This window comes from Marmota flaviventris, chromosome 1 (assembly GCF_047511675.1).
Source record: "Marmota flaviventris isolate mMarFla1 chromosome 1, mMarFla1.hap1, whole genome shotgun sequence".
NCBI classification, from domain to species: domain Eukaryota; kingdom Metazoa; phylum Chordata; class Mammalia; order Rodentia; family Sciuridae; genus Marmota; species Marmota flaviventris.
The window spans coordinates 212,047,147-212,072,954 of NC_092498.1; the positions used below are offsets into that span (position 1 = coordinate 212,047,147).

Here is a 25,808-nt window from a genome sequence, read left to right on the forward strand (position 1 = left end):
TCTAGCGCATGACTTTTTCCCTCATTACTGCTTTCCTAAGGAAAAATAAATGGAATTATTTTCTAATTGAATCTAAATCAGTAAATTCATTTTAATCTAATTACATTCAATTTCTTCCTGACAATAGAAATTAAATCCTGAGGGTTTTTTTTTTCTGATTTTTTTCTGTTAGGGTTGACTTTGGAGGTCCAAATATATTTAAGATTTTTTTCCTTCTCCATCCAAAAACCAATTTTGGCCTCCTGGGGTGTCCTAATGCTTACACTGAGAATGTGTGTTCTTAGATGGAAAACTGACAACGAGTTAATGAACACAATTCCATCAGAGGGCTGTGGCTGAATCTCAGGGAGAGTGTGTGCTGAGCATGCATAAGTCCCTGGGTTCCATCCCAGCACAACATTAAAACAAAATGGTATCAGAGAGCAGGGCGAGGTGGCACATGCCTGTAATCCCAATGGCTCAGGAGGCTGAGACAGGAGGATCACAAGTTCAAAGCCAGCCTCAGCAACTGAGAGACACTAAGCAATTCAGTGAGACTCTGTCTCTAAATAAAATACAAAATAGAGCTGAGGATGTGGCTGAGTGGTCAAGTGCCCCTGAATTCAATCCCCTTCCCCGCCCCCGAAAAATGTTATCAGAGAAGTAACAATGCTACAAAGAAAGAAGAGAAAGTGGCTTCGAAGGGGCCACTTGACATTTTGTCATTCAGATAACGGTATTCCATAGGCTGGGGCTATAGCAGGCTAGGCTTGCCTCGCATGCACAAGGCCCTGGGTTCAACCCCCAGCACTACGGAAAAAAAAAAAAAGTAACTTCTTCAGATAAGGGAATTCCTCCCCAGATAAGGAGAAACAGCCCAGGCAAAGGGATAGTTTCCTCCTTACAGTGCAGCACAGAGTGTAGGGTTGGGTTCTTTGTCTTGCAAAAAACAATTTTTTTTTTTTTTTTTGGTGGCACTGGGGATTGAATGTCTTGCAAATTTGAAGAATGAAACCCACAGACACCGGGTGAGGGCAAAATAACCAAAATAACCGGATTTATTAGAGTAATAGAAAGCAGAGCTGCTGAAGTGGGAAGGGTCCCAAGAGAGGGACACAGAGAGTGGCTGCTATCCAGGGGTTAATGTGAACCCACAGGGTTAAGGAAGCCAGTCCCTGACCTAATCCCAGGTAAGGCACTCAGAGTCCACAAGCTCCTCTCACACCCTCTGGTTGTCCAGCCGGGTTACTGTGCCTTTATTTGATGGGGGTCTGGGTACCGGGCAACCGGTGTCTATCAGTTTTTCTGCTTCCACAGGAATTGGCCTGCCCTTAATGAGGCCTGCTTGCAGTTTCTCAGCCCTGTTACACAGAGACCTGACCTGGAAGGGGCTCCAATTTCCTTTTTGCTAATTTTAGCCCTTTTCCTGCCTTATCAGTACCTGGCATACAATAATCGCTGCATATGTGAGCATTCTTCTTATTATTAATTATTATTATTATTATGTGTGATGCTGGGGATCAAACTCAAGGTCTTGAGCAGGCTAGGCAAGTGGACCACTGGGCCACATCCTAGTACAATTAGTGAGGTTTTTAGCCAGATGTAGTGGCGAGCACCTGTAGTCCCAGCTGCTGAAGGAGGCTGAAGCAAGAGCATCATTTGAGCCCAGGAGTTCCCGGCCACCCTGGGCAACATAGCAAGCTCCCATCTCTTAAAAAAAAAAAAAAAGTGAACTTTAGATCTGGAAGCGGTGGCGGGGACTCGGGAGGCTGAGGTAGGATTGCAAATTCAAGGTCAGCCTGGGCAATTCAGTGAGACCTTATCTAAAAAAAAAAAAAAGACTGAGCAACTGTAACTCTGGGGTAGATTACTCCTGAGTACAGAAAAAAAAAAAAAAAAAGACTCGTTATCCTCTCCTCTCCTCCCATTCACCCTGTTTTTTTCTTTTTCTGCCTTCCTGCCTTCCCTCCCTCTCCCCTTCCCCGCCCTCTCTTTTTCTTTCTTTCTTAAATCCTGAGATGGCATCAGCTCTCCTAACTTTAGTTACCAGCGTCCTGGGGAGTCTGCCCCTGGCGTGTCCACCTCCATCCGCAGGGGGCGCTGTGGACGTGAAGACCGGGCTACTCTAGCTGGCGGCGGAACCAGAAGTTTCGTTCCCCCGCACTTCCGCCCTCTGGCCCGGGCTTAAGCTGCGTGGGGAAGACTTGGCGATGCCGACCGGAGACTTTGAGTGAGTACGGGGTCGCGGAGGAGCTCTAGGGAGGCGATCGGGGGGATTCTGGGGAGTGTTATGGGGCCGAGATGTGCCAAGGCCGCGGAGGGTGGCCCTCACTGACCCAACCGCCATTCTCCGCAAACTTGTACCCGCAGTTCGAAGCCCAGCTGGGCCGACCAGGTGGAAGAGGAGGGAGAGGACGGTGAGTGAGTGTAGCGGGTCGCCCTGGATCACCCCACTGCCGCCTGTTTTGGTGCTCCCCCTCCCTCCCCGCGCCATCCTCCTCGGGTCCTGCCTGTTGCCAACTCCTATGTCACTGCCACAGTCTTCACAGCTGCTCCCTACTCCAGGGAGGAAGTTGGAAAGCCTGCCTTTGTACTAGCGCCTGGGTGACTTTATGGCCCGTCCCCCACTTTCATGGCCGGGATCCCTACCCTTGCCACTGCTTAGGGTTACCACCCAGCCGGATGCCTGGCCAGCCCTTTGCCCTTGGTCCTGCCTTCATCAGCTCCTGGTGTGGAGTTGTCCCAGAGGTCCTTTCATCTTAGCTTAGACCTTTCTTCCCACACTCCCTCTGACAGACAAATGTGTCACCAGCGAGCTCCTCAAGGGCATCCCTCTGGCCACTGGCGACACCAGCCCAGAACCTGAGCTACTTCCAGGAGGTAAGTGACCTCCTCCACTCTACCCCTGGGCTATGTAGTTGTCTCCCACCTCACCCCAGTCTCTCTCTGTCACCTGGAACTCTTGTGTTTCCCCAGCCACATTCCCACCTGGGTCTCCATTACCCAGGGCAGTCTCCCTCAACTTTTCCCTTCTCCCAGCTCCACTGCCACCTCCTAAGGAGGTTATCAATGGAAACATAAAGACAGTGACTGAGTACAAGATAGATGAAGACGGCAAGAAATTCAAGGTGAGGCTAGAGTGGTGACAGAGGGTGAGTCCCCTGGTGCTTGGGGGCACATAGATTGAGTGGGTTGATGATGAAGATCCCCTGGTCCCAGGAACTTTGGAGTGCAGGAAGCCTGACACTCTCCCCTTTCATCCACAGATTGTCCGCACCTTCAGGATTGAGACCCGAAAGGCCTCTAAGGCTGTTGCAAGGAGGAAGGTGAGACCCTCCTTCCCCTGTTTTAGGAACTGACCCAGGAATCACTGTTGGAGGAAGGGTTTAACCGTTTGCACCTGTGTTGTCAAAGCAAAATTGAGCTCTGAGTATTTTCACATTCTTCTGGGGCCTTGAAAAGTCCAGGGTGCAGAAGTAGACAGTATTAGATTCTTTTTTTTTTTTTTTTAACCTCTCGTACCAAGGATTGAACTAAGGTCATTGCATATGCTAGCCAATCACTCTACCTCTGAGATACATCCCCAACTTTTTTTTTTTTTTCGGTATAAATTTATTAGGAATTGAGCCCAGGGGTGTTTTACAGTTGAGTTGCACCCCCAGCACATTAACTCATTTTTTTAAAAAAAGAATGTTTTTTGAGATAGGGTTTTGCTGAGTTGTCCAGGCTGACTTCAAACTTGAGATCCTCCTGTTTCAGCCTTCTGAGTAGCTGTACTTATAGGTGTGTGCCACCACACCTGTCCTGGGGCTAGATTCTTATTCCTCTTGGACTGTCTACCTGGAGGAACTAGCCCTCCCTTGGGGTGGCATAGCAGCTTTCATTTACCCAGGATTCAGGGCTTCTGGAAGAAGTAACAGCATTAAGTACATTTAATACACTTTACTCTGCACTTTGTGCCAGACACCATGCCAGGCACTGATCTCCATAGCAGCCCAGGGAGCATTTGTGGTCCCCATTCTATAGGGGGTAAGTTGAGGCTCACTGTTTAAAGTCTCTCAAGGTTCCTCACTCTGAGTGACCCCCCACATTCCTGAGCATTGCCTCCTGGCGGGAGCTGGCCCAGCAAGCTGCCCTGGGAATTATTGACTATGTAGTTGGCTCCCACCTCACCCTGAGTCTCTGTCACCTGGAACTCTTGTGTTGATTGAGAGCTGCCCCTGCTTCCTCAGAAATGGGAACAGTCACTGTTCCCATGATGGGGAGGTGTTTGGAGAGAGTAAAAATAGGGTACTCTAGGCAGTGGTAGGCCTGGGGTGCCCCAGTGTGGGCCCCCAGTCTTTATCCTGACCCATCCCTCTCTGAGCCTAGAACTGGAAGAAATTCGGGAACTCAGAGTTTGACCCACCAGGCCCCAATGTGGCCACCACCACAGTCAGTGATGATGTCTCCATGACATTCATCACCAGCAAAGAGGTAGGTGGGGCTGAGGGTGGGGCTGGTGCCCAGGGTGGTGGTAGCAGGCGTGAAGCAGCCCCCTCTGAGCTGCTGCCACCTGCTTCCCTGCCAGGACCTGAACTGCCAGGAGGAGGAGGATCCGATGAACAAGCTCAAGGGCCAGAAGATAGTGTCCTGTCGCATCTGCAAGGGTGACCACTGGACCACCCGCTGCCCGTACAAGGACACGCTTGGGCCCATGCAGAAGGAGTTGGCAGAGCAGCTAGGCCTGTCCACGGGCGAGAAGGAGAAGCTGCCGGGAGGTACGGCATGGCCTGGGGTGGCGCGGGGTGGGATTGGGCACCTGGAGCGTCCTGGGCTGAGCTGGCTCTGTGTGTACAGGTGCTGTCCCTTTTGTAGCTGACATCTCCCACTTAACAGCATCCGTGGCTGTGCTCCATTGGGCCTGTCTCCTTGTTGGGGCCCTGTGTGTGCTCAGACACCCTCAGTGATGGTACTCATGTCCACACCTGTGTGTGTAACTTCACTGAATGTGATTGGGATGTGGCTGTCCCTTGTATGTGACTCCCTGATTCTCCTCACCATCGTGACTTGAGTGTGTGTGTCTGTGGGACTCAAGTGCCTGTCTGAGGTCTCAGCCTTTCAGCCCGCTGGGAGCGAGCGTCAGTCTGGATGGTCCTCTGGGGGCTTGTATGCAGTTGCACTTGTCACTTGCCATGTGTGGAGCCCTTGGGAACTGTCCCTTTCCATGTGACCTTGGGCTGTGGGTGCCTGGGACTGCATTTGCCCTGTGAGCCCTTGCTCTGCTGGTGTTGCTGGCAGGGTGCTCAAAGAGTACCCTCTTCCTGGATGTGATCATGGTGTCATTGTGGACACTGAGGCTCTGAGAGGCCTCAAAGTGACCGGCCTGACGTCTGTGGCTTGGCAGATGGTACTTGCATCTAGGCATGGTTGGAGCTGGGTGGTCGGGCAGGTCTGTCACTCTGTTAGCACGTGGCAAGGCTTCACTGGGACCGTACTCTGGGTCTACAGAACTAGAGCCCGTGCAGGCCGCACAGAACAAGACTGGGAAGTACGTGCCACCGAGCTTGCGGGATGGGGCCAGTCGCCGTGGGGAGTCCATGCAGCCTAACCGCAGAGGTGAGGGGCGTTTGGGTGCCAGGCTGGCTGTTGGACGCCTCCCAGCACCCTGTAATTACCCCTGCGTTGTGGTGGGGTGGGGTGGGGTGGGGCCTTCCTCTCATAATCACCTGTTCCCTACCCGCACAGCTGATGACAACGCCACCATTCGTGTCACCAACCTATCCGAGGACACGCGTGAGACAGACCTGCAGGAGCTTTTTAGGCCCTTTGGTTCCATCTCTCGCATCTACCTGGCTAAGGACAAGACCACTGGCCAGTCCAAGGTGGGTGGGCAGTGGCGGGGGTGGGCAGGCAGATGCTCGGGGGCTGTCCCGGCTCTGGCTGCTGAGCCTCGCCTTCCTCCAGGGCTTTGCCTTCATAAGCTTCCACCGCCGGGAGGACGCCGCACGTGCCATCGCCGGGGTGTCTGGTTTCGGCTACGACCACCTCATCCTCAATGTGGAATGGGCCAAGTAAGACCCCTGCTGCCCCAGACCCGCCCCCTCCCTGTCACAGATCACACTGAGGCTGACGTGGGTCCCACCCCAACTGAATAGTCAAGGCTGTTTTGAAGTGGCAGTCCTTTATTGTCATTTTTCTAAAAAACCTGGCAGAGAGGCCATCAGACATTAGTGACAGCTGCCTTGCCTGGGACCCACCACCAGTCTGGCAGGCAGGGCCCAGTTTGTGACTGCTAGCCTGACTCCTCATGTGCCCTGCCACCACACTGCCTGGCCTCCCCCCTCTCCCAGAGCCCCGCTGTTTGCGGTGGGGGGGTGTCTTGGGGTGCCATCACGTCCCGCATTTTGTTGTCCTCACCACTTCCTCCCTCTCTAGGCCATCAACCAACTGAGCCACCTGTCACCACTGCCACTGCTGTCCAGCCTAGACCTCTGTGATGGAAAGGAGCCTCCAAGAGCAGGGGACTCCAAAGGCATTAAAAGGCTCAAAGCACCCACGTGTGTCCTCCTCATTCTCGCGCGCCTCCTCCCTGGGGTGGTGGCACCGGCTCTCCAGGCTGGTGTTGGCCCCCTAAACTCGCGGGGCCTTCTTGCTGTGGGCGAGGAATCCATCGTGTGCTGGCCTGGGCTTCAGCTGTCCCACCCTGGCCAGGGGCCCAGGCCTTTCTCTAGGGAGGCAGTGGCAGCTCGGAGGCCTCTTGGTGCGTCAGGGCCGATGCCTGCTGTGCTCTGGTTCTCACTCTAGTCCTGTCCCAGTGCCTGGTGGGGAGAGCAGGCGGGTCACAGGCTCAGCTCAGAGGCCTAGGGTTCTGGGGTTCGGAGATTGTCATTATCAAGAGGCAGGTCTTGGCCAGGAGTCTTGTCTTCTGGGTGGCCTCCGACACACTGTGGGCAGTTTTGGCGGCAACAGCTCAGGCTGGGCACCACAGCCATGTAGAGCAGGGGATGTATGCAGATGGCCAGGGGCACAAGGCCCCGCATCACCTGGAAGCCCAGATAGGGCCCCAGCTCCAGCGCCCCCCTAGCCTGGGTCTCATTTGCAAAGCCTGGGCAGCGGGTGTACCAGCGCTGCCGGGCATCCACGTTGAGCACCCGTGTGATGTGATAGGGCATGTAGGAACTGGCGTAGAGGACTACACCACTGGCCACCAGCACTGCCACACGCAGCTTCTCACCTGCTGTCATACCATGGCTGCGAAAAACGGCCCACCCCAGGGCACTATAGGCCACCAGGGAGAGCAGTAGTGGCACGCCACCACCCAGCCCTGCCAGTACCAGGCTGTAGGCTTTGTAAGCTGCAAGCTGGTGGTCATCTGCTGTCCCCAGGCACTTGATGCAGGCCTCAGGCCTGTCTGTGCTGCATGGACCTGCTCCCTGCTGAGGCCTCTTTAGGCGGGAGAAGCTGAGCATGGGGGCGGCCAGCAGGGCTGCCAGGGCCCAGCCAGTGGCACTGATGGCCCAGGCGTGCTTGGGCCGCAGGTGGCTGCGGGTGAAGAAGGGGTGGACAACACCCAGGTATCGGTTGAGGCTGATACAAGTGATGAAGATGACACCCCCCAGCAGGTTGCAGGTGAAGAGGAAGCGCTCCAGGCGGCAGGCCATGTCCCCATAGCGCCAGTTCTTGGGAGGGTAGAAGTAGGCGGCCAGCGGGGGCAGCGTCAGGGCGTAGAGCAGGTTGCTGATGGCCAGCTGGGCAGAGAAGACCACAGCTGGGTTCCAGGGCCGCTGCTCCCGACTGCCAAAGCGGTACAGGGCCAGGCCATTGCCAGCCATGGCCACCAGGAACGCAGCCACCAGAACGGGCCAGAGGAAGTCCTGCTGGTAGCTACTAAGCACAAGGTCAGCAGCTGCTGTGAACTTCTCAGGGCAGGACTTGTCACCTGTGGGCGGGGGATGTGAACAGCTGAGCTCTGTCCTTCCTCAGCATGGTTCCTGCTGCCCTCAGCCCACATCTGCAGTGAGGTTGATTCTTCCAGCTGGGGCCTGCGCGCACCATCTCCCTAAGTCCTCATGTCCTGCAAGGGACACCAGCCTCGGCTCCTGCTTGCAATGGAATCTGGCCCCAAGTCAAGAGATTCTATTACTTAGCTGATAAATTTACTGGGTCACGGAGGACCGGCTGAGCACTAGGAGAGGGCCAGTGCTCTCACGTTGGTCTGCATGTAGGTCAGCAATGACTACCCAGAGAGGGCCGTGGGCCCCAGGGCAGAGGAGCAGGAACCTCAGGGAGTCCCCAAACTTACACTAGTCCTTCTTGAAGTCGAATCAGCGAGTCCCAGAGTGCTACATCAGAATCTGTCCCTCCCTAGCCCCTTCCAGGGCCAGCCCCCATCATCTCCCACCTATACCAGCCCTGTGAGCCCTGGACCTCCAGCTTCCTGCTTCACCTTCCGTGTCCTCCCTACAACCCAGAGGGTGCCTGTGAGCACCAGAGAGAGGTCTCATCCCTCACCTTGCACAGGCCTCCATGGCTCCTGCTTCAGAAAGGTCAGTTCTGCAGGGGTTAGAACTCAGCAGAAGAGCATGTTCTTGGCTTGTGCAAGGGCCTGGGGTTGACCCCAAGCACCCTCCTCCCCTCCCCCAAAAAAGTTCCATCCCACAAAGTCCTGAAGGAACCATCCCTCCCACTCTCCCTCGTGTTCTCCGCAGCCATGACTCCCTAGAGCAACCCCCAAACCACCAGCTTCCTGGCTGATCCTTAAGACATGTCCAGCCCCTGGGCCTTTGCACTGGCTGTTCTTCTTGCCCAGTTACTGAGTCACCAGCCAGTCATGCAAGTCACCCTCCCTGCTACCCCTGGAATCTGACCATGTCTGGAAGAGGACTGATCTCCCTCACGTCGGACGTGCATCGCTCATGTCCTCTGGCCCCCTTTCCCTGGTCTTTTCCATAGCCAGGTTATCTTCTTTTGATCATTATAATGAACATTTCCACCAGAATCCCCTCCAGGAGGGCAGGAAGCGCCACTGTGTCACTGTCCCCAGTACAGCCTGGGGACCATGTGCCCCAGAGCTGGTTCTGATCCCCTTGTGTGCCCCTCCCTCAGCCTTAGCTTTGTGATCTGAAAACTTGGCCTGTTCTGTGGCGGGATGGCCCCTAGCTCTTGGGGATGCACAAGCCCCGCTCCAGCCCAGCCTGCCCCTCAGAAGGCTCTGAAGCCTCCTGCCAACCACCTTTTAACCCTCTCCCCTCTTCCTGAAGACCCCTGGCCAGCCCGCCTGTCACCACCTGGGTTGAGCAGCCTAACTCCTGCCATGTCTTCACTCAACCCTTAATTAGTCCAGCACTTGCTCCTTACCTGAGATGGTGGCCGCCATGGCCTGATCAGCCAGCCTGTGGCCTGCCACCCACGCCGAGCCCTGCTGAGGCTCCACCCGAGTTACCAGCAGCCCCTCCCTCAGCCTGCAGAGCTAGTCAGACACCCAGCTTCCTTCCTCATTGCACCACAGCAGATCTTAGTCTGCTCAGGGACCTGGGGGAGGGGAGATCAGGAGGGGCCCATGCCTCAGCACAGGACACCCCGGTCAACCACCCGTCCCCTCACTGCCGGAGGTGGGGGACATGCACCAGGACCTGGGGCAGAAACCAGGTTGGCCCTGGTTCCTAGGCTGTCATGTTGGGCACCAGGTGCCCCTGATCCATCCAGAAAGCAGACTTCAGACACCCGCCAAGTTCAGACTCTTTATTGATGTGCGAGGGTGGGGGTGGGGGGCTGGGGGTTGGGCTACCGCTCCTTTATGAAAGGAAACTGAGGGCTGCACAGGGGCAGCTCTTTTGGGCCCCAATCTGGGGCATTCCATGCATCACTGGGCTCAGCCTCAAGCCCTTCTCTTCAGTGGCCTTCCCCGGCTGCGCTCTCGGGCAGTCCCTCTGTGCCCCTGCTTGCCCTGGACTCCCGTGGGTCTACTCTTGGGCTTCAGAGGCCTCCGGCCACCATCCTGACCCCTGTCTCGGTTAGGCCTCCGCTCCTTCACCCGCTGCTTCTTGCCTGGAGGCCCCGTGTGCAGTCTCCGCTTGGTCACCCTGGGGAACATGTCTGTGGGAAGACAGTCGTCAGGGCCCCCAAGGACCAAAACCATGTCCTGGGTGCCCAGCTGCAGGACCCTGCCACACACCCTCATCAGGCTCCTCGCCCACTGCCTGGCGGAAATACTCCGCTTCATCTTCTTCCTCCTGCTGGCCAGCCCTCTCGGCCTCTGGGGGCACCCCTGGGTCCTCAGCATCACTGTCCCCATCAGCACGAGCTCTCTTCATGCCCGCCAGGCTCTTCTTCCTGCAGGAGATGGTGTCAGCCAGCCACCTGCTGGGGGGCCGCCCCGCCTGCCCGGCTGTCCACACGGACCTGTGCGTCTCCCGCTGCTCCCGCTTGCGCTGGACATTCTGGTTCTGCTGATCCTGCCTCTGGGCCTTGAGCCGCAGCTTCTCCTCCTTGGCTGCCAGGATGGCCTGCAGCTCCTCCTCCGTCTTGTGCACTGAACAGGAGGACACAGGTCACCAAGGTCCTGTGTGCTGTAGCACCACAACCTACCCTGGCTGGCCTCGTATCCCTGAACCCCAGCCTGGCCACCCCTAGCCTCACCAAAACTGTGGAACAGCACGTTGCCCTCCCCGACGCCCTCTTGGATCTTAATGAGCTGCAGCGTCATCCGGGGACCAATCTGGGGGGATGGGGGGTGGAGGAAGAGTCAGTTCTTCCTTTGGGGCTGGGGGCTGCCAGAGAAGGTCACCCCTGCCACCGAGCATCACCTCTGTGAGCCGCACTGCGCTCTGCTGGGCCCGCATGTTGCCGCGTCCTGCAATGGCCTGGGGTAGCTCAGTAATGTTGTGTTCGCCATCAGGCTCCGCCTCACTTTCTGAAAGCCCTGCACCCCTGTGGGGACACATGGGACTCAGCAGGTGATCAGATTCCAGGGACAGTTCTAGGGCCCTTGGATTGCAGTGACCTCCCACCCTGAGCCCTCCTCACGTGGCCAGCAGCTCGCTGATGTCCTGCAGGCGACTCATGTTGGGGAACTTCTCCTGCAGGAGCTTCTTCATCCCCCGACTTGCACCCACGGGAACCACTTTGATGCTACTGCAAGGCAGAAGCGGGGTGGGGTAGGGGTGGCGTTAGGTCACAGCGTCTGAACCCACTCTGCGCCCCTTGCCTCTGGGCAGTGCGTCAGAGCGTTTACTTTGAGACTGAGCAATCACGGAGTCTCAGCAGCTGCGCTGTCATCAGTCGCACAAGGAGGCCTGGCCCTGCACCCCTCACTCCCTCTCAGAGCACTCACTAATGGCGGAAGTCCAGCTCCTGGGAGTCAGGGTTGTAATTGATGAGAAGGCAGCGCTTGATGGTGTTCAGGTTCACCTGAGGGAAGAGAAGGGACCCAGTGAGCTGCCTGCAGCCTTCACAACCCTGGCCAAGCAGGCCCCACGCCACTGGCCATGCTCCAGGAACCTCATGTTTGGGTGGGGAGCACTGGTGATGCCATGCAGCTGCTGGTGCTGCAAGTGGTGCCCACATCAGATTCCCTATTGAGCAGGAGAACTGCTGCCAACATGGACTAGGGGCTGGGGCTCTGAAAAAAAAACTGCAGTCCTACTGGGCGCGGTGGCACACGACTGTAATCCCAGCAGCTCAGGAGACTGAGGCAAGAGAATCCCAAATTCAAAGCTAGCCTCAGCAACTTAGCAAGGCCCTGCTTCAAAATAAAAAAGGGCTGGGGGTGTGGCTCTGTGGTTAAGTGCCCCTGGGTGGTTCAATCCCTGGTGCCAAACCAAACCCTGTAGTCCTTGGCCTAGCATGCCCAAGGGCCTGGGTTTAATCCCCAACTCTGATGGTGGCGGCAGTGGGGATGATGAGCCCCAAACAAAACTCCAGTCCTGCACTCTTTCACCCCCGCTCACCTTTTTATTTTCAGACAGGGTCTAAGTTGTTCGGGGCCTTACTAAGTTGCTGAGGCTGGCTTTGAACTTGCAATTCTGCCTCAGCCCTCTGAGGTGCTGAGATTACAGACACGCACTACTGTGCCCAACTAGTAGCACACTCTAGATTCTAACCTCAGGCCAATGACTTCATCTCTGTAAACCCGTTTCCCCTTTATCAAATAAGGTCATTAATAAAGGGCTGGTGGTACCCATTCCATGACCCACCCACCTACACCTGCCAAGACAAGAGGCCCAGCCTACCTTGTGCACGTTGATGGAGGGGAACAGGTTCTGGAACATGGTGGCCATAAGCTTCACATGCATGCCGTGAGGTCCAAAGTTGTTGAGTACCAGGAGGGGAGGGTGGACAAACTGCTGTTCATGCATGCGGTGCCGGCGCAGCGAGGAGACCACATCGCGGACCAGTGTGTACTGCCAGGCAGGACGGGAGTGGATGATTATCACTTACATGTGGCAGGGGCCATCCCCAAGCCCAGCTCCTACCCAACATGGCCCCTGTACCACCTCCACCCCTCACCTTGTTGATCTGGAAGGTCAAAGTGGGGCCTCCTGGGAGCCGCATCAGTTTCTGCAGGAGAAAAGAGGATCAGTGTGGATGCAGATATTCAGCAGGGGCAGGGCAAGTGGGAACCTCTGCCTGTCTCTTCAGAGCGTTTACTTTGAAGCCAGAATCATGGCAGCTCAGAGGCACAGGGTTTCATCATGAGAGACAAGGAAGGAGAGGGCTTGGGGGAGATGAAAGGTGTGGATGCCCACTCACAAAATAGACACTGGTCTCTGTTTTGCTTAGGATCAGGAAGTGTGTGACCCCAAGGGGCCCAGCCACTGCCACACAGTCCTTCAGCGAGTTCTTCTTGCGGATCTAGAAATTACAAAAAGGAAAAGAAACGAATAGCGGTATTCCTCACTAAGACAGTGACGTTCAGCTGAGGGTCCCGATCGCTAGAACCAGGGTTTAGTTAAGTGCCATCTCTGCCCCTTGCTTCCTATGCACCTTTCATTAACAGATGAGCAATCAGAAGCCCAGTGAAGCCTTGCCCCAGGTCCTTCAGAGAAGCTACGCTTTGCTGTCCCCGCTGCCCAACTAAGCCCCAAGCTAGATGCAGAGACCCTGTCCTCAGGTAGGTCCGGTTCTCCAGTCGGGACACAGCGGCCTCCCGAGGTTTCACAGAGCCGGCCCTCAGCCGCGATGACCGCCCAGGGTGGGTAGAGGCGGGCTGGCTGGGCAGACCTGCAGACGGGTGGCGGTGAGCGGCTCCATGACCCGACGCACGTCCAGGCTGAGCTGCCGGACGCTGCGACCCGCGCTGCCCCGCGTGAACACGAACGAGTGCGGTTGCGCGGCGTAAGCCTCGAGGTTGCGGAGCCGCGCCTGGGCGCGCGCGCGCTTCTGGTGCCGGGACTGAGGGGGCGACAGACGGACGGTGAGCGCCGCGGCCTCCGCCGGGACCCCGCCGGTATTCCCCGCACCCTCGGGCGCCGCGCCATACCCTCCCCGATTGCCCCATGCTGCCGTCTATTCCACGAGGCCGCCTCTGCCGGCCACTTCCGGCGCCGCGCGGCTCACTTCCGGCGCCGGAGCCGATGGCGTCATCGGGCGGGCCTGCGCACTAAGTGGCCTCGAGGGGAGCGGGGGCGGGGAGTAGGAAATCTTTGGAGGGGTTGCTATGGAGACACCGGTGCCTGTTTCTACGGAAACCAGGGCGGGGTTGAACAGCTCCGGGCGGCGGAGAAGCCTATCCACAGGTTCGAATCCCGCCCGGGCCCATTTCGTCCAGCGGCGCCATTACATCTCCGCTTCGAGGATCCTGCAGTACCCCAAAGTGAGGGTGGAACTGTCTGCCCTGGGCTGCGAGCCAAGAGACGGAATGTGCACACAATGCTTGACACCATGGCACCAGGCACTCGGGAGGAGCCGGAGAGGGAATCGGGCCATGGCGGTTTTTCATTCTCGTCCTGTCGGCCGATGGGCTGAGGATGGAAACTCCACCTCAACTTCCGGAGACTTTGGGCACGGCGGGCGCTTCGTGAATAGTCCACCCCGCCCTCTTCCACCCAGAGCCCGGGTCTTGGCCTCAGCCTCTGGCTTTCCCCCAAAACCTCGCCTGGGAGGGGAGGCCACCCGCCCAGGCCCTCTCTCGGCTGCCCCAGCCCCTGCCCCCTCCCCATCCTTTGTCCTCCCATCTCGGCCTCCCTTTCCTCCAACATCGGTCGTCTCCATCATCAGTGGGTTTCCAGCTTTCCCCTCTCCTCTCCATCGTTTCCCTGTCTCTCCCTTCTCCCCAGGTCTCTCCACTCGGTGGCCTCTCTCCCTCCCTCAGTCTGTCTGTGACTTAGGAGGTTTCTCCTCTCTCTGCTGCCAATGGGGAACCAGCGGGGGCTGAGGGTGGGGGGCCCAGCCCCGGCCCAGCCCCGGCCCAGAGCCCAGCCTGGCAGCCTCACTCAGATCTGGGACAACCATTTCCTCTTGCAGCCCCGGAGTCCACTCGGGTTACTCCAGGAGTTCAGGACGGTTGGAAGTGGGGAAGGAGGCTGCTCCCCCGGTGCTGGGCTGCTGGCCGGCAGGGCCTTCATACAGGTCAGAGGCCCCGGCCAGCTGGGGGGGGGGGGGGGGCTCTGCATGAATCTCTTTCTACCTCTGAGAAATGACTGCATGGTTATTTCCTCCTGTTCTGTCCCTGTGTGATTTGACTTTTGTGAAAATGTGACCCAGTGAATGAGGGACAAACATTCATGGTTTGGCAGATGGGCATCTGGGCGTTGCTGTGTGCCGGCTTGGTGTCTCTGTGCTGCCTGTGTGTGGCCACTTGTACCTGGCGTGTTCATGTCTGAGGTGCAGACCCGGACCCACAACCCGTGGATATTTCCCTTTGAGTTTCACTGGATGTGTGCCTGTGTGGCCATATTTTGAACATACAATTGTTGCCTAGATCTTCGTTGTGTTTCTTGTGTCTTTTGTTCTTTTTTTTTTATGGTGCTGGGGAGGGAATCCACTGAGCAATGTCCCTAGCCCTCGTTGTCTTTGTGGGTGTGCCAGATGAACTAGTAGTCATGTGTACATGAACTTCATTTGTCTATCTTTGCTGCTTTGTGCAGTACTTTGTCAGTTTTGTTGGGTAACGGCACGAGTGTGTGTGTCTTTGTTTTGTTGTGCACATGCATGTGACTGTTGTGTTATATGTGTGAGTTCAGGAGCCAAGCTACTGGGCTGAATCCCCTGTGATCCCTTTCTGGCTGCTTGATTGCAGGCAAGTGGCTCACCCTCTCTGAACTTTTTCCCTTTTCTAAAATGATGCTACACAGAGAATCTGGAGTGGGCTTCTAGGATTAAATGAGATAAAAGGTATAGAGTTTAGAGGTGCGTCGGACACACAGTAGGTGCCCACTGATGCTCTCCATCATTATCCTTCTATGTGGGATGTGTGTCTGGGGCTGGGATCCTGCAGGTCCTACCAGTGCCTGCAGCCTCCCACGCTCTGTGCTCCACTGGGAGGAAGAGAAAGGACGTCCAGGGCACTGACCTGTGTTATCAGGCTCTGGTGGCCTGGGCAGGGGGGTCTGGCAATTCTGCCTCAGTTCTCACGTGGGAAAGGCTAAATATTTACAGTTGCTCCACTCCCAGATTCTGGGGGCCGGGGGTGGTTACCAAGTCTTCTCTCTCCTTCTTTCTCACCAGCCTCTCCCCTTCCTTAGCTCAGAGGCCCTCCTGGACCCTCGGCTTTTCCTCTGACTTCTTGTGCCTGCTGTGAGCTTCGCTGGATTCAGGGTCTTGGTCGTGAGAGGTGAGAGGTGGGAGTGCAGATGGATGCGGATTCTCTTTGTCAGGAGACCCTGGCCTCTGCTTGGCTGGGCAGAGGAGGCTCCCAAGCCTCCTGCTCACCACCCCAGGCTGACACCATGAAAGGCGCTGGGTTTTGCACACATTCCAGCTCCCGGGGATTTGGTCCATTCCTGTTGTGGGAGACTGAGTGTTGGAAAGGGCAAGAGAAGACCCTCCCGACCCTGACAGCTCTTTCTTGATGTGTCAGTACAATAGCAAATGGGCCCTTCCACCACTCAGAACCCTTCCTGGCCCCCCTGACTCAGAGTTGAACCCCAAGTCCTCCTCAAGGCCCCAAATACTGTGCACCCTATGTCCTGCTACCTCTCTGCCTTCATTTTCTGCTCTCCCTCTTGCTCACTCTGTTCCACACTCAGGAGCTTCCCCTGCTGTTCCCATTCTCTCTTCCTTCAGGCTTTGCGCAAGTGTCGCCTTTTCAGTGAGACTTTTCCTGACCCCTCCCTTTAAGTCCCTTCTCCCCAGCTCCAGACTCTCCCTCTTCTTATCTGATTTTCCTCCTAAGCTCCATTGCTCTGACTTCCCTGCCGAGTATTCCACAGTTTTCCCAAGGACACTATCAGATCCAGGAGGGCAGAGATTCTGTGTTTTGGTTGAGGCTGTGTCCCTGTTGCCACACAAACAGGCACTTGGGCAGATGGGGTGGATAGGCGTGCAGGTTCCAAGGGTCAGTAAGCACACACAGGCATGCATGTCCCCTTCTGAGACTGCAAAGGTGTGAACCCTGGTGGGCCTGGAGATGAAGGTGAGGAGGGCATAGGTGTGGCTCTGGCAGGGCCAGGGTGGTGGCCACAAGTATCCACTTGCCAGCAAAGATCCTGTCTGAGCTCACCTGCAGGAGCACTTGGAACACCTGGGGGCCTGGGGCCTGGGGAGGAGTGCTAGGCACTATTTTAGGCACAGGATAAGGCAGCCAAGGAAACCCCAGAAACCCCGGGGAATGCAGTGGGGGTATGCAAATTAATAGCAAGAGTGGGGAATAAAACTGAAAAACACAGAGTGACAGGGAGTGCAGCCCAGATCTAGTGGGACCTGAACCAGGATGGGGGGGGGGCACGTTAAAATAGAAAGAATGTTGCCTGTGGAGCAAACTGCAAATGCCAAGGCCCTGAGGCAGGATCTGGCCAAGTGTTGTTCCTGGGTGCTTTGGAGGCGGTGAGGGCAGGGAGGGGACGAGGCAGAGTGTGTCACTGGGAGGACTAGGGCTTTCACGCTAAGTGAGGTGGGAACTACTGAAGGTTGAGTAGAGGAAGGATAGGAACAGATTCCTGAGGTCAAGGTGTCCACTGGCTGCTGAGGGCAGAGTGCTGGAAACCGGGGGCGGGGGGGCAGCTGCTGTAAGGAAAGCCAGGTGGTGTCATGAGCTGGGACCCTGGGAGGGGGCAGGGGGCTGGAGGAATTCAGGATCTAAACAGAGGCGCACAGGCTTGGCGAGGCCTGGGTCTGTTATGAAGGGAAGCAGATGTGCTCCCTCTGGGTTGGAGGGGGAGGGCTTTGTTACCAGACTTGCCCCTCCCCCATCTCACCACCCGCTTTCCTCTGCTTTTTTTTTTTGAGGTGCTGGGACGGCACCCCGGGCCTTGCACATGCTAAGCAAGCGTCCTCCCTCTGCTTTTGCTCCAGCTCCTTACATTTTCCTTAATACCGCCGGCGTGGGCGACTCGGGCCTTTGCACTTGCGTTACCCTTGCCCGGGTTGCTTCTCTCCAGACTTTCCCACGACTTCCTGCCGTCACCTCCTCCTGGAAACCTTCCCCTGTCCGCATCCACCTCCTCTCAAGCAGCCCCTGTGTGGACTCTTGACATCCCTCCCGCTCCGCGCTACCGTTATTTTTAGCACTTAGCACCGGCTGACTAATATACTCTACGAATCCTATATCTGTTTCTTGCCCACTAGGGCGGGGACTTTTGTGCTTTGCTCACGACTAGAAGAAAGTCTGGCACACAGTCGGCGCTCAATAAGCATTTGATGAATGAATGCAGGAGGCATTTTAACCGCAGGGCGCCGGATCGGGAGCGGGATCGCCCTGGGGCGTCTCGGAGAAAGAGACGGAGACGGATCCCGGACCCGCGGCCAAGCAGGAGTGGACACACGCATGCCCGCGTGCGTCGCCCGGCCTGAGAATGGGGGGCCGGACGTGGGCTCCCGGTGCAACCGCCTCCTGTCCTCCCCTGCTTGCAGGAACGTCATGTCGGTGCCCCGGTGGCGCGCGCTGCCGCTGCTGCTCCTGCTGGGCGCGTCGTGGGCGCGGGCGGGCGCCCCGCGCTGCACCTACACCTTCGTGCTGCCCCAGCAGAAGTTCACCGGCGCCGTATGTTGGAGCGGAGCGGCTGCAGCACGTCCCACTTCCGAGGCCGTGAACGCCAGCGAGGTGGCGGCGCTGCGCATGCGCGTCGGCCGCCACGAGGAGCTGCTGCGCGAGCTGCAGAGGCTGGCCGCCGCCGACGGCGCAGTGGCCGGCGAGGTGCGCGCGCTGCGCAAGGAGAGCCGCGGCCTGAGCGCGCGCCTGGGCCAGCTGCGCGCGCAGCTGCAGCATGAGGCCGGCACGGGGGCGGGGCCGAGCCAGGGGGCGGAGCCTGCCGCTGCGCTGGCGCTGCTCGGGGAACGCGTGCTCAATGCGTCGGCCGAGGCTCAGCAGGCCGCAGCCCGCTTCCACCAGCTGGACGTCAAGTTCCGAGAGCTGGCACAGCTGGTCAGCCAGCAGAGTGACCTCATCGCCCGCCTGGAGCGCCTGTGCCCGGGGGGCGCCGGCGGGCAACAGCAGGTAACCAGAAAGCCTTTCTCAGTAGCATCTGTTTGCTGTGCACATCATCTGTGAAATGGGCCTTCTGCAACCCCACGATGTTATCCGCAGTTCCGAAATCCGAAAAACCTGGAAACGAGATTCCTATCCGTTCCTTTCATTACTTATTTGGGTCAAAATATAATTGGGGGCTATTTATGGCCTTTACTTATCCATTTAATGTGAATATTCATATGCTCCTCCACTCAAGCATATTATTACCGTGTACAAGGACCAGTGACCGTGCATCCCTGTCATTCAGAATTTTGCCATGCCATTCTGAATTCTAGAACATATCTGGCCCTGGATTTTGCATAAAAGATAGTTTCTCTGTGATAGTCCCTATCTTACGGTGTTGATGGGAGAATCCGTTAAATAGCAGGTAGGACATGCTCCTGTTATTCCAGCTTCACAGAGGAGACTGGGGTGCAGTTGAGTTAAGCTCTCAGCACCAAAGAGAATTTTAGCCCAGCTCTATCTGTGCTTGATGACCAAGAGAGGATCTCCAGGGGGGGATTTGGGGGGATTTAGTCCTAGGGCTGGGACATGTCCCCCACCAAGTTCCTGTTGGGGCACTGGGAGAGTCTACATCCTCTCTGGCCCTGAGGAGACCATGCCTCCTGAGCTAGGCATCGATGCAATTGCACTTGACTTTTTCCATCGCCCCAGGTCCTGCCCCCGCCCCTGGTGCCTGTGGTGCCCTTGAGTCTGGTGGGCAGCACCAATAACACCAGCAGGAGGCTGGACCCAGCCCCAGAGCCCCAGAGAGACCAGACCCGGAGACAACAGAGCCCCTTGGCCTCTCCTATGCCTGCAGGGTCCCTTGTGATCCCCACCAAGCCATCAGGTAAAATGAGGGGGTGTGAGGAGCCAGGGGATCTCCATTGCAGTGTGGGTGGAAGGAAATGGAAGAGTCAAGATTTTCATGGGAGAGTCTTCTCATAGTGAGAGGACTGGAGGAAAGGCTGCTTCTATCTTATAATGAAACGCTTATATAAAGACAAAATTTCTTACTATGGTGTGAAAATAGGAGAGAAAGTATGAGGGGAGGGACTCTCACTTTGATGAGGGGACAGCAAGTGGAGGACTGCTGCTTGGGTGAGTGGAGTTGGTTCAGAGTCTAAGTTCAGGACATATATTCTGGTGAGGAGATGACAGAACTGAAGAGCCCTGGGCTCCACGTTTGCTCTTATGAGAGAAGGACTTGCGAGGTGAGGTGAGGAAGTGGCTGCTGGTGTTACTTGGATGAGGGAAGGGGAGGGCAGAGTCTGTTTCGTGAAGGGACCAGCGAGAAGGAGGACTCTTGTTCTGCTGAGGAGTTGTTTGGCCCGGCTGTGCCTTCATCCCTGTGCCCTTAGGCCCGTGGCAGGACTGTGCGGAGGCCCACCGGGCAGGCCACAGCCAGAGTGGGGTCTACGAGCTGCGACTGGGCCGGCTCGACGTGTCTGCGTGGTGCGAGCAGCAGCTGGAGGGCGGAGGGTGGACGGTGATCCAGCGGCGCCAGGACGGCTCCGTCAACTTCTTCACCACCTGGCAGCACTACAAGGTGGGCAGGGCCGGGCGGCGCAGGCCGGGGGGCCCAGGGCACTGTCCCTGACCTCCCGACTCTCCCGTCTCGCCAGGTGGGCTTCGGGCGGCCTGACGGGGAATACTGGCTGGGCCTCGAACCTGTGCATCAGCTGACCAGCCGGGGGGACCACGAGCTGCTGGTGCTCCTGGAGGACTGGGGGGGCCGTGGGGCACGTGCCCACTATGATAGCTTCTCTCTGGAACCTGAGAGCGACCACTATCGCCTGCGGCTTGGCCAGTACCACGGTGACGCTGGAGATTCTCTTTCTTGGCACAACGACAAACCCTTCAGCACCGTGGATAGAGACCGAGACTCCTATTCCGGTAGGAGTTCTTATTCTGGAGGGAGGGTAGGGCAGGTGGGATTCCTGTTCTGGGTAGGGAATGAAAAGCAGTGGACAAGATTCCCCTCTGATAAGTATCAGAATAGGAAAGCAAGAGAAGAAAGGCTAGGACTTTTATTCTGATGAGGGGATGGGGAGCCTAGATTAGCTCTCTAATGAGGCAAGAATTAGGATTCTGTTCTGTTCTGGAGGGCATAGGGTGAGAACCAGGATATTCTTTCTCACTCTTGCTCTTTTTGTGCGTGTGCGCACAGGTGCGGTGGGGATCAAATCTTGGACCTCACACAGGCTAAGAAAGCTCTTTACCACAGAGCTGCACCCACCCCAGCCCAGTCTCTTATTCTAGAAAGGAAGCAAGAATTTTTTTTCCTGATAAAGGAATAAGTGATGATGACTAATTTTAAAAGTGGGAAAGGTGTGTCTTGTACTTTGGAAAGGAGACAGGGAAGGCATTAAGACTATTACTCTGAAAAACAAAGTGGGAGGCCAGGGTTTTTATTTTGGAGAGGAAATGGAGGATCAGGGCTTATATTCAGTAAGACTGGGGAGGACCAGGGGATGGTTGGCAGATGCCTTGCACGTGGCGTGCAGGGGAGGCTCCTTTAATCTGGTGAGGACACCCACTCTTTTCCCCTCAGGTAACTGCGCCTTGTACCAGCGCGGGGGCTGGTGGTACCATGCCTGTGCCCACTCCAACCTCAATGGTGTGTGGCACCGTGGTGGCCACTACCGAAACCGCTACCAGGATGGTGTCTACTGGGCTGAGTTCCGTGGCGGGGCATACTCCCTCAAGAAGGCCGCCATGTTGATCCGACCCGCCAGGCCCTGACTGCCCGGGCCTCTGTCCGCCTGGCCCCGGGGTGTTTCCCAGCAGAAGACTAAATTGTCCTGGCCGCACCTTCTCTGTGGCTCAGTGCTGAGCCTGTCCCGGACTTTCCCACTGTGGATTTGCTCCCCAGAGCCCCAGAATGGGACCCAGGAGTCCCCCCACCCGTGTCGCGGGCCCAGACAGCTCCCCAAGGGCACTTGTCTCGGATTTGAGCTCACATTTTATAACAACACAGAGCATCCAGAGCCCGCGTCTGGTGTGTGCGCCCGCAGGGGTCACTCCCTGGGCCTGCCCTCCTCCTCCTCCTCCTCCTCCTCTTCCTCCTCCTCCTCTTCCTCCTCCTTCAGGTCCTCCAAGATGAGGTTGTCCAGGTCCTCCAGGAGGCCGCCCTGGCTCAGGCAAGTGGCCACCGTGGAGCCGCTGCTGACGTGGGGGTTGCTGGGGTGGAGGACTTTGGGCAGATGGTTCTGTTTGCGGCTCTTGGGGTGTGCACAGGACGTGCCAGGCACATGGGGCTCTGGGGAGGGAGAGGAGCTGAGGTCATGGAGCCCAAGGACCCAGGAGACTCGGGATGAGGCAGCAGGGGCCATGTGGGGCTCTGTGGAGGCCAGGAGGGGACCGAGATTATGGACCACAGATTATGGGGACAGAGCTGCAGGAAACCGAGCACATGGAGACTACAGAGAGCCAGGGACACGGGGTCAGCTGGGACTGCAGGGATAAGACAGGAGCCCAGAACAGAGGCCACGGGACCCTGGATGTGGGCCACTGGGGCGAGACCTCAGAACCCCATGGGCAAGACTCGGGCCAAGGAAAGGGGAGCCAGGAAGAAGAGCGCAGGTGGGGCTGTGGCCGCACAGGCTGCCCGAGCGGTCAGTGGTGGGGCTCACCTCGCCGGTTGTAGCAGTCGGCGGCCGAGCAGGAGTGGGTGTGTGTGCTGCGGCGGTCCATGTCCCGGTCCCAGCGCGGGGGGAGGATCCGTGTTGGATACACGGGAAAGCCGCACCCGTAGCAGGGGGACGGGGACCCCATTTGTGCCCAGCCCCTGGGGGCGGGCAGGGCTGTGAGGGTCCGAAGGCGAGGCTGGGCCGGGGTTGGGGCCAGGACAGGGTGGGACAGGACTGGGAAGGGGCAGGAGTGAGGGTGGGGTGGGGGTCAGTGCCCTCACCGGAAGTTATGCCGACACTTCGGGCAGTGGAACTCGGCCACGCCCCACATCTTGTCACAGGGCACTGGGTCGTAGCGCTTGCGGCATTTCCGGCACCGAGACACCTGGGGTGTGGAGAGGGCACTGGGTTGTCGCCAGTGCAGTGGCACCGCAGCGGCTGCTGGTGCTTGAGCTGCTGGACTGTACGTCCAGCAGGTCACACTGGCCGCCTATGACAGCCACTGCGGCAACGTGGACACCAGGGCAGTGGGCACACAGCGGGGCCCCACTCCCTGAGGAGCAGCACACCACAGGCCCCCTGCCCCGCAGGCCCCGGGCAGAAGCCAGCCGTGGTGGGTCGGGGCTCGGGTTTGACTCCGTAGGTGCCCAACTGCACAGGGTCAGGCTCTTGGGCAGGAGTTTGGCTTCTCAAATCCAAGGTCAGGAGCCCACCTCGGTGCCACGGGTTGAGATCAGAGCTCACAGTCGGGCTCCAAGGTTGGAAGTGCCACCGAGCTCTCGGAGGCTCATGTCCTTTGGTCGGAGGGGTGGCTGCTGAGGATGGGGCTCAGGAGTGAAGTACGGGATAGAATCAAGGTCGGGCTCGGGAGCATCACCTCTTTGCGCTGGGGCACACGGCGCCACCAGACGTGATCACAGGAGGAACAGGCAAACTGGCGGTCCACGGCAGGGATCAGGTCGTCCTGGGCACGCTGGAACATGCGCAGGTTGGCCTGCGTCAATGGCAGGAGGGAGGTGGCCACCGCCTGTGGAATGGGGTTGGTGGGGACGAGAAGGGGGGGTCACCCTCCTCCACAACCATAAATGTCAGCCCTCTTCTCCCTACAAATGCGTCCCGGTCCTGCCCCTGTGCTGTCTGCCATGGATGGATGGATGGATGGACGAACAGATAGACAGATGTCCTCTCTGCCTTTCCTCCCTCATCCCACACCTGGCCTTGTCCCAGCCACCAACACACCTGGATATCCCGATCCTGCTTCATGTCCTCTGGTGGGTCCTAGATGGAGACACTGGGGCAGAAACTGGGCAAGGCGCTCGGGCCTCTTTGTACCCTTGTTTGTTGGGGGAGGGGTCCCTGCATGGTGGCTCCCGGATGGGGAGAGGTGGCTCTGGCTCCCTTTGAGAATAGGGTGCCCCTAAGTCCCAGGAGCTGACTGAGCCATGCCTCACTTACTGAGAACCACCAGGGTGGCCTCAGGTATCCAGATAACAGCCCTGGGAGGAGGGCGACCTGGTGTTCCCACTGCTCAGATAGGGAAACTGAGGCCGAGAGTCTGAGAGTACCCCAAGTGAGCACGGCTGGCGGAGCCTGGACCCAATGCCCTCTTCCTGCCTGAAGACTCACCACACGCTGTCCACACTGAGGCCACACTGCCTTAGGCTAAGTGTTGGGGACGTGGATTCAGACAGAGGCAGGTTGGAATCCCGGCTCTGTCCCTTCCAACTGGGGAAAGTAGGGCAAGGTACTTGTCCCTGGGGTTGTTATTGAGGGGCATCTCAGAGCCAGGCTCTGATTCCAGGTGGCCAGGGTTCAAATCCCAGCTAGCACCTGCTTGCTGCATGAACCTGGACAATGATGTCATCATGCTGGGCCTTACTTTCCTTGTCTGTAAAATGGGGTGATGCATATTAGGACCTGTCTAATGGGGTCACTGTTGCCACAAAAAAGTCAGTTCCTGGAGTCCTGCCACAAGGGAAATGCTCAGTCAATGTATTGCTATTATTTTTGTAATCCTATGCTCTATGTATATAAAGAGACAACATACTTTATTATACTCTTTAATAACTCTGTGATTGGCCTTTCCATCAGGGACATTCAGACTATCAGCCACCAAAGCTGTCTTACGAGGCAGGTGCATCAAAGCCATTCATTCCTTCCTTGCACACACGGGTTCCCTCCTCCCTCCTCCCCAGCTCCTAACCCTCCTTCTTCTGGGGCCAGTACCCTTTCTGACTTCCCTCCTCCTGGAAGATCTTTGTCTTCCTCTTCCCTCCGCTTCCTTTTCTGGGGCTTCCTTCTCCCTATCGTGAAGTCTTGGCAGCCCCAGCCCCAGGCAGCCTTCCCTGACCTGGAGGCCTCTCCAGCCTGGCTTGTTGCACGGCCTGTTTCAAGCCGCGGCCAGAAACGGATTGAGAGGAAAAAGTGCGTGAGGTCGGTTGATGAGTGGAGGACCATCTGTGGCCAGGCCCTCTTGCTCCAGAGTGGGTCACCACGGTCGGGTCGGGTCCCCTCTCTCTCCTTCGGGTTACCCAGTCCTTGGGGCGAGGGGGCAGGTTACCTGGGCATCGAGGTCGTTACTCAGTTCCTGTCCATCTCTCTGCTTTACCCCTGATGGGAGAGTCAGGGAAGGAAGGGCCCTTGAGGGGTCTGTTGGAGTTCCAGGTCCCGCGGTCTCCCCAAGGCTGGGACCTCCGGGGAGAGGGTCTCCCTAGACCATGTGGTCCCAGCGCCAACTCCAGGGCCCGGCCGCTCACCGTACACGATGGAGCGTCCCACTCCGGTGTGGTCGCTGCCGAATTTCCTCATAAGCGCCCCTGCCTTCTTGTTGGACACCTTCCCATGAAACTTCTCCCGGAGGCGCCGGACGCTCTTCTCCAGCTGTGATGGGGACAGGGGCCTCGGGTAGGGGAAGGAGAGGAACGACGGCCCTCCCCCATCTCTGGGTATCTTTCTTCGAGCCTGAACTTGACCCTTGGTTTTGGCCTCCGCTCCCCCCGCATCCCTTTAAGGCATTTCCTGGAAAAAGCCAAAGTCCTCGCGGGGCGCTGGGGGAGGGTGCGGGCTGGAGCGCGCGGCCCGGCCTAGGGGACGGGGCGGGGGACGGCCAGACAACCCCTGGTCCCTGACCCCTGACCCTGCAGCCCCCGCTTTCCCTCGGGGAGGCCGCGCTTCGCTCTGGGGGACGTGGGAGTCGCTCTCTGCTCCGAGGGGGCCTAACGTCACCGAGGGGAGGCTGACTCCGGATGGAGTCCCCCGGAACTGCGAAGCCCCCTCGGCGTCGGTCGCGACCCCGGCCCAGCCGAAGCCATCTCCTACCTCTACCCCTTCCTGAGACATGGTGGCGGCGGCGGCGGTGGCGCAGGTCTCCGCGAGGGTCCGCACTGCGCGGCGCGGCCGCCCCCTACCTGGGCGCGCCCGTCGGTCCGGCAGCCGCGCAGGGCAGGGGGCGGTGCCTCGAGGCGGCTCCGCCCTTCCTCCCCGGCCCCTCTTTCGCTTTCGATTCTTGGGGGACGGGGCGCGCTGGCTCCGCCTCGGCTCCGCCTCTGCTCTGGCGCCCCGAACCCAGCCTGGCGCCCGGGGTCTGCGCCCTGCGGCGGAGCGCGCAC

At 57.9% G+C, this 25,808-nt stretch overlaps 4 protein-coding genes and 2 non-coding genes across 6 annotated transcripts; 2 read left to right on the top strand and 4 right to left on the bottom strand.

Moving 5' to 3' along the window:
• The first annotated feature begins 2,126 nt into the window (after window positions 1-2,126).
• On the top strand, window positions 2,127-6,513 carry Eif3g (eukaryotic translation initiation factor 3 subunit G). The gene is made up of 11 exons (XM_027955106.3): window positions 2,127-2,209; window positions 2,350-2,396; window positions 2,776-2,859; window positions 3,019-3,107; window positions 3,246-3,305; window positions 4,351-4,455; window positions 4,550-4,739; window positions 5,470-5,577; window positions 5,707-5,843; window positions 5,926-6,032; window positions 6,397-6,513. Exons 1-11 carry the CDS (start codon window positions 2,190-2,192, stop codon window positions 6,410-6,412), a joined length of 963 nt encoding a protein of 320 aa, XP_027810907.1. The 5' UTR covers window positions 2,127-2,189; the 3' UTR covers window positions 6,413-6,513.
• LOC114107737 (suppressor of SWI4 1 homolog) lies at window positions 6,124-13,505 on the bottom strand. The gene is made up of 14 exons (XM_027955104.2): window positions 13,442-13,505; window positions 13,183-13,353; window positions 12,712-12,813; window positions 12,469-12,519; window positions 12,192-12,362; window positions 11,294-11,370; window positions 10,987-11,094; window positions 10,767-10,890; window positions 10,600-10,678; window positions 10,363-10,492; window positions 10,136-10,293; window positions 9,845-10,056; window positions 9,319-9,430; window positions 6,124-7,900 (listed from the first exon to the last, which is right to left on the bottom strand). The coding sequence occupies exons 1-14, from the start codon at window positions 13,457-13,459 to the stop codon at window positions 6,822-6,824; spliced, it is 2,592 nt and encodes an 863-aa protein (XP_027810905.2). The 5' UTR covers window positions 13,460-13,505; the 3' UTR covers window positions 6,124-6,821.
• Window positions 11,172-11,251, bottom strand: LOC114107916 (small nucleolar RNA U105B). The gene has a single exon (XR_003585379.1). It is a non-coding gene; the product is annotated as a small nucleolar RNA U105B (small nucleolar RNA).
• On the bottom strand, window positions 12,582-12,667 carry LOC114107914 (small nucleolar RNA SNORD105). Its single transcript, XR_003585377.2, has one exon. It is a non-coding gene; the product is annotated as a small nucleolar RNA SNORD105 (small nucleolar RNA).
• A 4,465-nt stretch (window positions 13,506-17,970) lies between the features above and the next one.
• Angptl6 (angiopoietin like 6) lies at window positions 17,971-21,313 on the top strand. Its single transcript, XM_027955130.3, has 5 exons — window positions 17,971-18,553; window positions 19,241-19,418; window positions 19,930-20,117; window positions 20,194-20,464; window positions 21,123-21,313. Exons 1-5 carry the CDS (start codon window positions 17,978-17,980, stop codon window positions 21,311-21,313), a joined length of 1,404 nt encoding a protein of 467 aa, XP_027810931.1. The 5' UTR covers window positions 17,971-17,977.
• On the bottom strand, window positions 20,964-25,763 carry Shfl (shiftless antiviral inhibitor of ribosomal frameshifting). Its single transcript, XM_027955131.2, has 8 exons — window positions 25,519-25,763; window positions 24,957-25,080; window positions 24,761-24,810; window positions 23,440-23,478; window positions 23,078-23,227; window positions 22,482-22,585; window positions 22,204-22,358; window positions 20,964-21,830 (listed from the first exon to the last, which is right to left on the bottom strand). Exons 1-8 carry the CDS (start codon window positions 25,537-25,539, stop codon window positions 21,589-21,591), a joined length of 885 nt encoding a protein of 294 aa, XP_027810932.2. The 5' UTR covers window positions 25,540-25,763; the 3' UTR covers window positions 20,964-21,588.
• Between the last annotated feature and the right edge of the window lie 45 nt (window positions 25,764-25,808).